General features: G+C 36.1%; 1 protein-coding gene across 8 annotated transcripts in view; it reads right to left on the reverse strand.

Annotated features, from left to right (window-relative positions):
• The window catches only part of CACNA2D1 (calcium voltage-gated channel auxiliary subunit alpha2delta 1), a 376,639-nt gene that overhangs the window by 197,398 nt on the left and 164,945 nt on the right, over positions 1–14,296 (reverse strand). For all 8 annotated transcript variants that reach the window (XM_064656439.1, XM_064656438.1, XM_064656437.1 and 5 more), the window contains exon 4: positions 5,620–5,679. In XM_064656439.1, coding sequence (XP_064512509.1) covers positions 5,620–5,679 — 60 coding nt within the window. The remainder of the gene's footprint in view (positions 1–5,619; positions 5,680–14,296) is intronic.

The following is a 14,296-nucleotide window of genomic DNA, read 5'->3' on the forward strand; positions in this document are numbered from 1 at the left end:
AGGCTTATGCCACATCTCCAAACAGACTTCAGCATGGGCATGTTCACAGCAGATTTCTACATTGAGGTGAAACTCTCCTCACTAATGATGGAGAACCTAGGAAGCTGAGCTGAGTGTGCTTTGAAGGCTGCAACTACTGTATGTCCTGCCTATCTTTGATAAACACTATTGAAAATAGTGAAGAAATGTTTGTTCCTGCAATACTCCCAGTGAACTTTCACGAGTCAAAAGGTATAAGTGACTTGATAAACATCAAATAGACACCAGAACAACCCTTTAATTTTGGTAAATATGCTTTATTTTTATTTCCTCTGCACTTACTTCTCCCAGTGCACATACATAGCTCCATCCCCTGAGTAGAAAGATGTCCAACTGCAAACGATCACCGACAGAAAAAATGTTATCTCATTCCTTTCAGTGAGACAGGCACATTCAATTTAAATTATACACAAATGAAAACTATAGGTCATAGATGAGAAGGTGGTACACAGCCCTTCAGAGAATAAAATATTATCCTCCCTGAAACCTTGACCATTTAAATCTGTCAATTTAAAACAATCATTGGCATATTTTTTTTTTTACAGTCAGAGAGGCCTTAAAAGTGTGAGGTATTATCCAAAATTAATCAAAATCAATGGAAGATTTATTTCACTGAATTTTGGATCAGAGCATTGTGTGAAGATACAGACAGCTTTGACATTTTGCCTGTGTTTAATGTTATTAAAACTTGTACAAAATTATAAAGTATATATGACTTACTAGGAAAGGATCCCACATCTGCTCTGTGCCTGTGGGGACCAGTTCCCTGTACCTCATGTCTGGTGCCAAATCTAAACAGTATCATTTCTCACAGATGCTCTTTGCACACAAGAGGAATATCAGAGGTACAATCCATGACAGAGCTGTATCCTCCCTCTGATGAGCTGAGAGAAAAAGGATTCTAGTTTGTTTCCTTCACAATTTTTTCCTCTTTCAAAAGACAAAACGTTTAGTAAATTGCCTCTTTACAGTGAAACAGTGTTAAAGTTGAAAGTTTGTTGGGTGGTTTGTTTGTTTTCCAGTTGAGGCTTTTAAGATGCAATGTTTTAGCATTGTTATAGCATCCACAATAAATTACAGACAGTCCTGAAAATCTCAAATCTGCAAGATACAACAGAGATTCCCACTACTGCTCTGCTCTTGTAGGTCACTGTTTGGATCAATTCTTGTGATAGACTTGTTTTATCTCAGTTATTCTTTTCATCTTCCATTTCTTTGCTGAGCAACTTTTCACTACAGTTTTACGCAGCCAACATTTCTACTAGAAAAAAAATCATAGTTCCAAAGTCATATTCCCATGACTTTTTGTCATTACTTTTAAGCCTGGTTGGTACATAAACACCAGCCTGCATATTATCATCAGAGCAAATGTTGTCTCAGAAATACCAGGACACAGATAATCATCATTTACACAGAAGAATATAAAATGACAGTACTGGTTTAAAGATAAGGCATATTGAAAGAATTTTTTGTGTGGTATTTTTATGTGATAATTAATTCTTAAAAGTTTGAGTTTTGGTCTTCATATAAATACATGGATGTTAATAGGCCATGCATATAGACTTCCCTTGTTAAAATACCGATGAGATACCCCTAATGTTTATACATGTGTAAGTACAATTAATATTGCAACCCAACTGGAAACAAAATTGCTTTAGTTAACCAACCATTGTAAGGCAATCAAATGTGGTATCAAATGTAATTGTAGAAGACCCATTTGGGGAATAACAGCAATTACTTCATACAGAATTCTCCCTTCCTTCTTCCAGTCCATGTACAATTTTTTCATGCATCTTTATGCCAGAAAAATAACTGGACCATCAAAAGTGTCAAACCCACCCCCTCTTTCACTCTGTAGTGTACATGAAATTTCAAAATGACAAGGCTGATTCATTTAGATATATTGGTTTGTACCTCTGAGTTGTAACTGCTTTAATCTAAAAACATTCAAGTAGGCTTAATTCCCCCAGATGTACATGCAGCAGGGAATTGGGCAACACCAACGGAATAGGAAACAGAGAATAGCATTTCTTATGTCTGAAGCTAAGCACTCCTGATTTACCTTCATAAACTTCACAAATGTTCTCTAAAGACCTAATAGCTTTCTAACAGGTAAGTATTATTTTAGGGCCATAGATGCAAACTGCAGTTCAGATGTTTTAACCAACTTTGTTCTTAATCAGGAAACAACAGATCATAATCCAATATTCCAACTCAGTATAAACTATGATTCTATGAAACTGAAAGAAGGTAGATTTAGATTAGCTATTAGGATGAAATTCTTTCCTGTGAAGGTGCCCAGAGAAGTCGTGGATCTCCCATTCCTGGAAGTGTTCAAGGCCAGGTTCGATGGAGCTTTTAGCAACCTGGCCAAGTGGAAGGTGTCCCCTACCCATGACAGGGGGATCAGAACTCGATGAGCTTTAAGGTCACTTCCAACCCAAACCATTCTTTAATTCTATGATTTATCAAAAAGACAAAATTTAAATTTTCACTTTTCTTTTTCATTGCTTGGACTTCTTGAAGTAGTTGTAATATAATATATTATAGTAATAAAAATGTTGGAAGAAAATGTACTTTCAAGTAAAATTGGATATAAGAAGGATTTTACTGGGGTGCCGCCACATTTTAATAGATGTGGATTTATATTTTTTTCAATAGTTTAGTCTTAACTATTTTTCTAGAGGACAAGCATATTTTCTCCTTTGCACAGATTGGACAATCTTTACAATAAATTATTAGCTGAAATAGCAAAAAAGAGGCTGTGGGACCAAATCTGGACCTTCAAAGGTTTTTTCCACTACTAGCTAATTTCAAAAGACTGTATCCGAGGATGCTGAATTTTTATTATATATTAACCTGAAAATAAATTCTTTAATGCTTACTTGCTTCTTTTGCTGTGAACTGTGCAATAAATACTCAGAATAAGATGTTAGTACAGGCACTCTGGCAGTCTTTTAATTGACACATTCCTTGTAGCTCTGTATAGACCTTGGTCTTATGGTCAGCCATCTTTGCCTTTCCTTTTTTGAGTATGTTCCACTCAAACCAGCTCATAAGTACTTCACCAGGAGGAATGTTTGTGAAATTTTCTCCTTGAAACTCCATAGGCTATTATTTGGCTGCAATTTGACTGTCAAGGACATTGCTGATCACAAGCTCATTAGAAACAGAAATAGCTTGTCCCATGAGTTTCTTTCTACAGTGACTCATGTGCAACGCTGCTGGAAGGGCTTTCATCACCCAAAACAAAGTCCTGGATGAGAAATGAACCTCATACTGCATGATGTAGACCATTCATAATGCTATCAGAAGTACTTTAAGAACCCTCAACTGCAGAAAGTTTTACAGTCTATCTTTTATTTTCCATCACAGCCATTAGGAGAATGAATCTTCCAGTGAAAATTAAGTTTATCAGAAAGATCTGTGTGCAAACTAATTTGAGCAGGCATTTTCTAAAAAGTAGGCCAGAAGAGAAGAAAGATTACTTCTGGCAAAAATGGAACAAATTAAATTATAAGAGGCTTAATACATTTATTTGAAATTTAATTGCATAACCTAATGTCAAGGTTATTATATGGTGTACACGGTTTTCATCCAAATTCAAAACAGTAAAGTACAAGCTAGGTTTGCAGTTACTTTATTATAAATCCAACCACATTTGTTTTTTCAATACTGATCATAATGTTTGCCTGAGCCACAACATTAATATAAATAACATTTCAAAATAATTTTGAGATGTCTCCTTGGCAATGAATGCTGATAAAATCTGAAGCCTCTCTGGTATTACTGACTTCCGCTGCAAGGAAAGGTTAAAAAGAAATCCAAAATCTGAGCCATTGTTGTTGACAGGATGCCAGAATGCACCATAGAAGCAAAATGACTAGAAAGAGATTCTGACTGTATTCACACAGTTCTGTGCTGAGCCCATCAAACCTGCAGGTTTTGTTTTCTATTCACAAGAGCGAGAGATTAACAGAAAAGGTCACTGTAGCATTCTCATTATAACATCTCTATGGAATATGCTTTCTGTGGTTTACATGTATTAGAAGCTGTGCCTGTGCAGAGAACACACTCAAAAGCATTCAGGCTGTGTCCAGACCCTCTCTATACTCCTAAAGCCAGTCACTCCTATCTGAATTGTATGTCCTGATCTTAAGGGGGCTTTATCTGTTTTCAGATCTCCAAGTGCCTGAGTAACACTGGATCAGAATAGAAATTTGTGTTGCTTTTATCTGGAGTAGAATTTATTTTCTTGCTGGAAACAGTGTTGATAATTTGAGGATTTTTTTTTTTTTATTGCTGAGCCTTTTGCACAGCCAAGGCCTTTTCTTCATCTCACACTGCCCCACCAGTGGGGGCTGGGGGTGCACAGCTGACCCTGACTGACCCAAGAGATATTCCATATCATACGGCCTCATGCTCAGCATATAAAGCTGGGGAAAGAAGAAATGGGTGGGGCGAGGAGGGGGGGGACATTTAGAGTGATGTTTGTCTTCACAAGTCACCATTAAGTGCAAACAAGCCCTGCTTTCCTGAGGATGGCTGAACATCTGCCTACCCATGGGAAGTGGTGATGGAATTCCTTGTTTTGCTTTTTCTTTACTTATTAAACTGTCTTTATGTCAACCCGTGAATTTTCTCATTTTTACTCTTCCAATTCTCACCTCCATCCGGATGTGGTGGGAGCGAGCAAGAGGCTGTGCAGTTCTTACTTGCCATCTGGGGTTAAACCATAAACATTATAAAAAACAATTGTGCATTTAACTGTGTGCCATTATGATTCTAGTGGATGTGCAAACACAGTCTAGGTTTGTAGCAACATCATGTAAAAGCACTGTCTGGTTTTTTTTGCCAAAGGAACAGGTAATAAAGGCATAGTAAATAACTGACACTTAGCAGGGAACCATAGCCTAAAATTAAGAGGCTTATAATCATGCAGCAGAATATTAATTTGGCTTGATTGGTAATAAAAAATAAATGTTGTATATTTTACAATCATGTCACTTGTTTTTCATTAAAGTCTGAAATGACTAAAGAAGATAATTTATTATTTGACCAGGTTAGGAGCTCTTCCAGCTATACTAGAATATTGAAGAGATGGTTATTAAAGTACAGAAAGGGATTCTAAAAAATAGTCTATGATTCCCAAGTCTAGTAGATAACCAAACCCTCTTGTATTAAACTTCTTCCTGCTTTTTTCTCACCTCCACATAAGCAAAAGATAATTTGTAAAAATCTTTTCTACAATTCTGTTTCAGTGCTTAGAGCAGCACACTTTTAACTGATAGCAACCATCACTCAGATTTCTTCTCTGTAATCATTCCTTGTGTGTCAAAACAAACAGATGTCTTGTGCACAACTTCGAGCTACATCCCTGGGTCTGTGAAGCTCCCTATGAGCTTCTGAAGGGAAAAGTTCACTTTACTCTCTAGTTACCCTGACTGAGACTCTGTTTGCAGAATTAAATAAAATGTCCATTATATAGCGGATATACAAACAACATATTTGTAAGAATATAGTTAACATTTCAAAGATGAAAAATCCATGAAGTTTAGAAGGAGAGAAACTGAAACTTACCCCAAACTCGTCCCTCCACTGATGTGATGCTTGGTACTTCTCTGCTTCTTTAGCAAGACGCTGAAGACGAAGAGAAAGAAGGCATAAATTTTAGTCTTTACTGATTCTTCACATAGCAAAGTCTTTCTTTTTTAATTTTTTCCTATACGTGTTTTCTCTATATAAATTATATATATCTACGCTTTTTTGCACTTACTTGAAAATTGTGTATATTTCAAAAAGGTGCACCACCTTACTTCAAAAATGTTATTTTCTGTATTATTTGCTTATTGAAGTACTATAATCATGCGTTATAAAACTTAAGACTCACTCCAATATCATTTAAGAAGTTCTAGTTAAGTTCAAAATCCACTGATATCCAGCTGGAAATACTTTCTCCTTACACACACCACCTTGCCTTATATATATTAATTTAATCTACCATCCAATGACAGGTACTTATTAGAATCTTAAAACACTGCATTATGGGCATTTATTTCTCCATTATATCATTTAGTTTCAATTATAGAAACTACTGACAGCCCAGTGATTATTAGGGACCCATAAAAACTCAGTAATTTGGACTAGCTGGAGTCCAGTCTCATGGATTGAATTAGCAGCTGGAGAATAACAGGCATGCTCCCAGAGGGCATTTTTCCAATTTACATTAATTTGAATGAAATCCAGTCTGTCCACTTAAACCCCACAGGAAGCAAAGCACAGTGCACAAGAATAAATATATGATGCTTTTTCAAATCAATCTCTTGTACAGACATAACCACTGGGTTGGATGACATGTTCCTCCTTTTACAACATCTGAAGTCTTTGAAAAAAAAGTTTTTTGGACATGCTCATGAGAAGTTTACTATAATTTTGCATATAGAAGTTGCCAAGGTAATGTGTGTTCTCCAGCTGAGCTGCATACAGCATTCCCCATGCCAACAGCCCTGCAGGCAAGCACCGATCCCGAAAGCAAGCCAGCTCACTCTGAAGAAGCAACTACCTGATGTGAGTGCAGTTCATGTGGAATCAGCCATGTTCTAACTGTTGAGTGACTCACTTTTATAACTAAATTATTTTACAGCCCCCCCCCCTAAAAAAAACCAAAAAATTGTTTTTAGGGAGTCATGGTCCCTTTGTAACAGACATAGACTGACTATATGCACTAGATAAGTAGGGATGCAAACTCTTTACTGTGTAACAACATGTGCACAGTAAGTTTGATGATCCTTCAGACCAATTCCTGCACAAAATGAACTCGTGGTGTAAGTCACATTTTCAGTTGAGTCACCTTGTCAGTTCTTGCTAGCAACCAAAAGGAATATGACCAGAAAGTTCATACAAGCCAGAACCACAGAGATGCAGCGGTCAGAACCTCACCTCAGACCCATCCCAGATGGCAACTGCTGTATTACCTGATCCCCTGAGGGCAGTCCTTTTCCCCATTCTAACAACTACCAGGATGATACATTTCAGAAAGCAGAAGTTAGGGTCTTTTCCTTTTTTCAGGTTTGTAGTCTTTCTATAAAAACAGAAAACCCTCAACAAACCCCTGTGCTCCCACAAAATGTGTCCCCAATCAATTGTTTTATTGTCAATTCAAATGACTCTTACCTAACAGAAAGGTATGAGCATTTTACAGGCATTGCCCTCTGGAAGTACCTCCACAGGAACCAAGTACCACATTAATGAAAAAAACCCCTAACTTCATGCATTGAAGTGGGAAAAAGCAACTTTTGCACTGCATAAGCATCTACAGCATTTTCAGGTTTTTTGTAATACACTAGAATAACTTTCTCCTTCTAATTTCTTCACTTAATCTAGCCAGTTCTGCATCTAAATTTGTATATCCTCTGATGAGTTCAAGTTGATTAAGTCATATTTCACCAGACTGTAGCTAAGCAAGATATAACACTTACTGCAAGTGTAAATAGCTGCAGTTAACCCTGCCCTCAGATTTCCCTCCCACTTCTCTTCATTGCCTTAAGGTACCTAGATAACCACAAATGACAGCAGAACCCAGATGCACTAACTAATAGATCAATTATGAAGAAAAATATATACTGACCATTAACATTACTAGGAATTTTGCATGGAAAAACTGTGGCCAAGCTTGAAATTCCTCAGTTCTGTCGGTAGATTCATCAGCATATCTGCATTATCAAATGAAAATGCTTAAAGCAAATTTAAAAAAAAAAGATGTTCTGGGATGTTTTTTGTCATCTTGAATGCGGAAAGAAAATATTTCTCACAAAAGAGATATTGTATTCTTATTCTCCTTAAGAATTTTTCAGTAAAGTTTAAGTTAGAACCCATCCTAACTGCCTAAGCAACCTTGTAAAATAACACTACATGCAAGATCTACACCCTTTATACCTTAAAATAGCTCCCAAAATGAGAAGCTGTCATTTGGGTATGTGCACAGAGCTCTGTTAAAGGTACTCAAGCGTGTACAAAAGTACAAGCAACCAGTTTAGAAAAAATAATAACCCATGAGAAAGCAGCTGTTCCTTCACTCCTAAAAAGCCAAAGCCAACACCCTACTGGAAGTATACATGACCACAAGCCTATGCACCCAGGCTCCAGCAACAGGATGAGATACCTTTTTGATTTCTTCATCACAGCTTAATGCATTTGCTCTACTGCATTTGCATTACTGCATTTTGCTCTGTTGCCTAACAATCAATTTATTTTTCTTTGTTCCAGCTATTAGATAAATTTTTCAAAATTTTAGCTGCAATGTATCCAACAATTTAGCTGGAATGTACATTTAGAATGTACTTCCTAGTACCCTGTATCTGAGACACAATTAAAGTCTATCCAACTTAATATCAACCCCAGTATTGTTTTCCATGAAACAGGTCATCATTTGATCAACAACTCCTATAAATGCTACACAAGTTATTAGTAGTTAGTAGAATGGCTGTTAGCCAGGACTAGAGTAAATCTGTAAGTTGAGTGGTCGCAAGAAAAAGATATCTGATCTCTCAAAATGGGGATAAATACTGTATTTGCACTTTCTATTACTGCATCAGAACAGTCCTGGGATTCTACAGCCATGTAAGTTGCATATGGAAAAACCATACAAAATCAACTCCCAGAGACCAGTCTACTACAGTAACCTGATTACCGAGCTCGTCTCCAGCAGAACACTCCTTAGCAACACTGATGTGCAGGCTATTACAAGGACACAGATCAGGCAGGGATTTAATTTTCAAGAAATGAGTGTTTTAAGATACAGGTGTTGCTGATCGAAGTCTGCATATGCAAAACCCCATGTCACTCTATCCTGTGCAATACCATATATTTTTAGGAAAGATACGAGTATAAAATTTAAATAGATATAGACAGATACAGATATGTATAATGAAGCTAAAGTGTTTTCAGAAGCTTTTCATTTCTGTGCAGGGAGAACATTGCTACTACAGCAACATGGAGCCTAATAACTGAGAATTCACCCTTCCACATAGAGAGCTTTGTTACAAGTCAGAGTAAGACATCAAGACTCCGGGGTTAAAAACAGTCAGATGGTTAAGCAAACTCAAGTTACCTGTGCCCTTTATTGTGACACAAGGGAGGATTAATTTCCCATCTCGCAAAGAAATCGTGCCTGCTTCCTTTTGAGGTATGCAAATGTCAGGTCTGGCCTTCCCTGTTTTGATGGAAGTGTCTCTGGAGAACACCAACAGAGAAGCTGCACAACAGCTGGCTGACACCTGGCACTTCCCATTCTCCCTCTCGTTACAATGAGGGTTTAATATGGCAACAGCTTCTTTAACACCATGACCCACTGCAGGTCCCTACAGGTTTCTCCGGCAAATAATAAAATACTGGAATTCAAATTTTTATGTGTAAGAAAATAAGAAGAATGGCTTAAAACAAACATGAGAAACAATATTTCTGCATATTAGCTTTTAATCATTTCTTCCTCTGTGCCTGTGTATTGTGTGCTGTGAAGATGAAAGCTGTGAGATGTTTTCATGCCTTGAATGAAGCTCTATTTAACATCATCTTTTTGGATACAGAGCATCAAAACCAAAACAACACTAAAAAGGGAAAAAGGAACAAAACCAAGATGTAACAGAAACATTCTGGCTTAAAGAACCCCACTTTGTACAGTCTGCTGGAGAACACAGATTCTCAGACTATGGCAGTGAATCTACTCTGTAGTAGATAAATTGAGAAATTGCGACCAGGAAGAGAAGGCTGCAAAGGCTAACAGAATGCTGTAGCAGTTATTCATGTGCCTTTGTAGGATGTCTGGCAGCTGTGACATGGTGCTTCTAAGTAAGGGATCAAAAGAGCTGATGCCAGATTTAGCCAGTGTGATTGACACAGTAGCTGATGTCAAATTTGAGGTGATCGAAAACACTGTGATTAAATAAGCATTTGTTTAATAATTTTCCTAGATTAAACAATTACATCTATCTCTTTATTTTTTTTTAATTTTACCTTTTTTTAATTTTTTATTAATAAGAACTGCTCTCTAATTTTCTAAACAGTGTGCAGGGTGTATTATTTTCAGGAATTTTCAGAATACTTAGCTCATCAATAAAAAAAAAAGATAGTCACTGCCCACAAAAAAGTATTTTAAATAAAACTTTGAAAGTAGTCAAGAGTTACCTGTTACCTTCTACTAGATTTCCCTAAATCTTTCAAAGAGAACAGTTACCTTTAAAGGAAAGCAGCTACTGGAAACATAGATAAGATGCAAGTCTTGTTATTCACTCCATCAGCCTATGAACCTTTCTTTAACTTTTAAAGGGATTACAAAAGATTACATACACAAAAATAACAGAAAAGCAAAACAGCAAAAATAAAGACCCAAAGCCCAGCTGCCATCAATCCCAAACTGTCCGTTTTAGAAGGTCTTGTCCCCCGTTTCCAAGTGCACTTTACCATCTCTGAAAGGCAGCCTTTGATGCAGCACAGGCTGCAAGAGAGAGACCTGAAGAATCTTTATCTGATCGGTAAAGATCAACTCCCTAGAAGGCCTATTCATCTTCCAGCCTTCAATTTTTTGCGTATATGTCATATTTTTATCTCTTCTAGCCAGCACAGGATTCTGTCAGCAAATGGCCCAATTACAATTATATTCAGTACAATGAAATAAACCTCTTTCTCTGTGCTTCACACTCTCCTTTAAGTATTTTCTTTGAAAATAATATTCAACTACTTCTTGATATATTAAGCTATTATAAAATGTGTAAGCTTAGAGTTATTAGATATCAGTAGCCTCATAAGCTTTCTAAAACACCAAATCCATGCATTTTTTTTAGGTCATTTTAAGAATATAAATACCCAGGGAGAATATATCAATATCAAGCTTAAACAGAACAATGTAGAACACACAATGAAATTCAAACACTGATTATAAAATTCTTTTCTTGCATGAACAGCATAAAAGCCATAAGGAGTAAGTGTAAAAGTGGTTTCAGACACAGTTTTCATATATGTATCTGAAACAAAAATATTGTTCTTCCATAGTTGATTATGAATTGCATATGAATTACAGGATGAGGAAGAGATTTTATAAGACTCAGATAAGGTGTCTGAAGTGCCAGTGGAAGACTGATACAGCCTATTTCACTATAGGTTTAAAACAGATCAACAAATTCTAAAAGATTGCATTTTCATCTCAGTAAGCTGTTACTTTCCATATTAAACCAAATTAAAACTATTCTCTTCTGCCTTGATTCTACTGTCTTTATGTGCATGGCATGTGTTATATTTTCATAGGAATTCTTGGTAATGAATTATCCAAATACCCATGAATTACCCTATTGTATAAAAAGATCACCCAGTTTGTCTCAAGAGAGTGTCATTTCAACAATAATGTAAATAATGTAAACTGGAAGGCCATCAGCCCAAAAGTGAGCATAGATGTCCTACCAAAGCACTTTTCATATAAATTACTGGCCTAAATGTATATATAATTTAAGACAATCAGGAATTAGCACAACTTTTCAAAGAGCTTGGACCGCAACTCAAAATCACACCTCAAGCTTTTTCTTCCACTTTACAAACAATTAAAACCAGCGTAAAATGCTAGATTTATTTTTTTCTAATTCAGTTGTAGACTACGAAACTCAACTGCAATTAAACAATAAGCGGAAAATTTCTTTCCATTTTGTGTGCTTGTCTAATGCATTTCAAGTCATTTCTGCTCTATTCATATGAACAGTAATTTTATTGCAGACCTTCTTAATCGGTTTTTCTAAAAAGATGACCTCATATCCTACACAAGGCTGTCATGTTGGCTAAAAAGAAACCTAATGGAAAAATTTATTATCACCTTTCACATATTTAGAAGACAGGGCTTTAAAGGATTTCTGTATCTGTTACAAGCTATAATGAAAAACATTATGATTCAAGACAATCTTTATTCCTATTGTTTAATTAAATGAAAGAAGGAAAAATAAGGCTGATTCTCTACAGAGAAATTTTACTCTTCTCATAGTTTTCCAGTTCCAAAGCAAATCAAGCCACTGGTCTAAATAAGATCAGAAATCAATGGGAAATTGGATCTGGCCTAGAGTACTTGAGATTACAATATTGCAGGTGAAGTTAATGCTTCCTGACATAACTAATGATATTTATTTTAACAGGGAAAACTGAAATAGGGAGGCTCTAAATGAACACATCACGCATATGCTTTTGACATCTAAAATGTCATGTGTAATCACCTGTCTTGACAAAACTATCTTATAGGAAAAGTGAAGAAAGATAAAACCAAAGGAACATTTGTCACAGTAACACTTTTCCACTACATAAAAACAGCCCTTCTCTAAAACATGAACTAGAAAGAGTTCTTCTATTTCTTCCTTTCTCTTACTGTGTGTATTTAAGAATTTAGCTAATGCTAGCAAATTACCGAACAGAGAAGGCAAAAGTGACATAGTGGCAGTACTTCTAAAAGAGTGTTGAAAGTGTCTTTCAAATATATTAGACTATATTAGGATTCTCAGTTAAGTTTTAGTAAGGATCTAAGATTCTTCAGTAGTGGTCAAATGTACAGTTATTATCAAACAGCCTTTGTTTCGATCCTGAAAACAAATCACAGAAGAGCTGGAGCTATATACAGCACTGAAAGTGATCAGTGGAGAATAAATAACCGAATAACTAAATAAATAAGCTAAACTCCAAACATTTAAACTTCTGGAAAAGTGGTATAGCTGGATATGCACTTAGGTGAGTGCACAGCCTATGGAAGTTGCAGGGGGCCAAGTACCAGTTTGTAGCTTTCTGAAAACTTAGGCTGAGGTTTCACCTCAGCTTGGTCTCCAATGTTCATAATCCTAAAATGAAAAGCAACTTTACGTGAGCAGTAAATTTAATCACAGGTGCAAAGTCATTGCTGGAGGGCACCTTTCTGAGTACCAGAGAACAGAACAGTTCAAATACAGCCACAATGAAGAACAGAGGGTGCAAAAAATTTTCTTTTGTTACTGAACCACCAAGTCCAGTACATGAGGTATGAAATATCAATTGCATAATATATCTTAAAAACTTAATATGGTGCAGTATGTGTGTACAAATTAATTATGTTCCACTATTATTAAACAGAAACAAGGAATGTAGGAAATTCTCATCAGAAGGTAGAGAAGCATCATTTCCATATTTACGGAGAGAGGGAGGGAGGAAGGAAGGCTGTTCAGTTCCCAAGCCAGAGTATATTCCTCGGATGTGTGGACTCAGGAGATTTGAGAAGCTGGGCAATATTATGATAGCTTGATATTGCCCAAAATGTTTTGGTAGACAAGGGAGTACAATAGAAAGTACTGTAGATAAAGGCATGAAGAAAAACTATTAGAAGAGTAAGAAATAGTCTGTCAAATGCGTCTGCAGATGTCACGTAGCAGTGAAATCCTACTAGATTGCTGTACAGAAACAGTGAAAGACCACTTTAAACATATAATTTATACTTCTCATTTGCAGAGGTTTAAACCCCTTAGAGCTTATTACATTTTCATTCTAATAATTCATATGCCTTAAATGCAAGTCACATTAGTGTTATATTTTTAAAAAGGCTCAAAGTGAAGGACACAGGCTGAAACCATTAGACTGAAATTGCCAACTGCTCTGACAAATCACAAATTGCATAACACCACCAGTTCCAGCTCACTGCCTGCCTTAGGAAACTCTTTTAATCTTCACAGCTGAGCTACTAACTTCACAGGCATGATTAGAAGATGACATGTATATTGAGTAGGCATGCCTTGCTACCCTGGTTTCTTTCGGGTAGTTTCTAGCAACTCAGGGAGAAAACTACATCAATTTATTTTTAGTAATATCAAAATAACTCCCTTCAAAAAAAGTGTTCTAAAATGTCAACAAGGTAATTTTCCTCTTACTTGAAAAAAAGAAATAATAACTTATATGTAGTTCAGCTTGCTTTAGAACTCCTTTAATATTTCCTCAGTAAGCATCCAGTAAAAAAAAAAAAAAAAGGTAGGGAAAAAGAACAATTCAAGCAAATACCTCCTTGCAAAGGACAAGGAGAAGAAAACATTGATACAGGTTGGCATCACTTATGCAAGAAAAACACTCATGAAGTAAGTTATCTTTAATCAAATAGTGCATCAGCAGTTGCATTTTGTCTCATCATACAATCAAACTGAACAAAAAATTTCAAAGAATGCTATAGTTATATACGAATTTAATAACAATATATATCAAATTACATCAATTTACATTC

This window comes from Pseudopipra pipra, chromosome 5 (assembly GCF_036250125.1).
Source record: "Pseudopipra pipra isolate bDixPip1 chromosome 5, bDixPip1.hap1, whole genome shotgun sequence".
In the NCBI taxonomy this organism is placed as follows: Eukaryota; Metazoa; Chordata; class Aves; order Passeriformes; family Pipridae; genus Pseudopipra; species Pseudopipra pipra.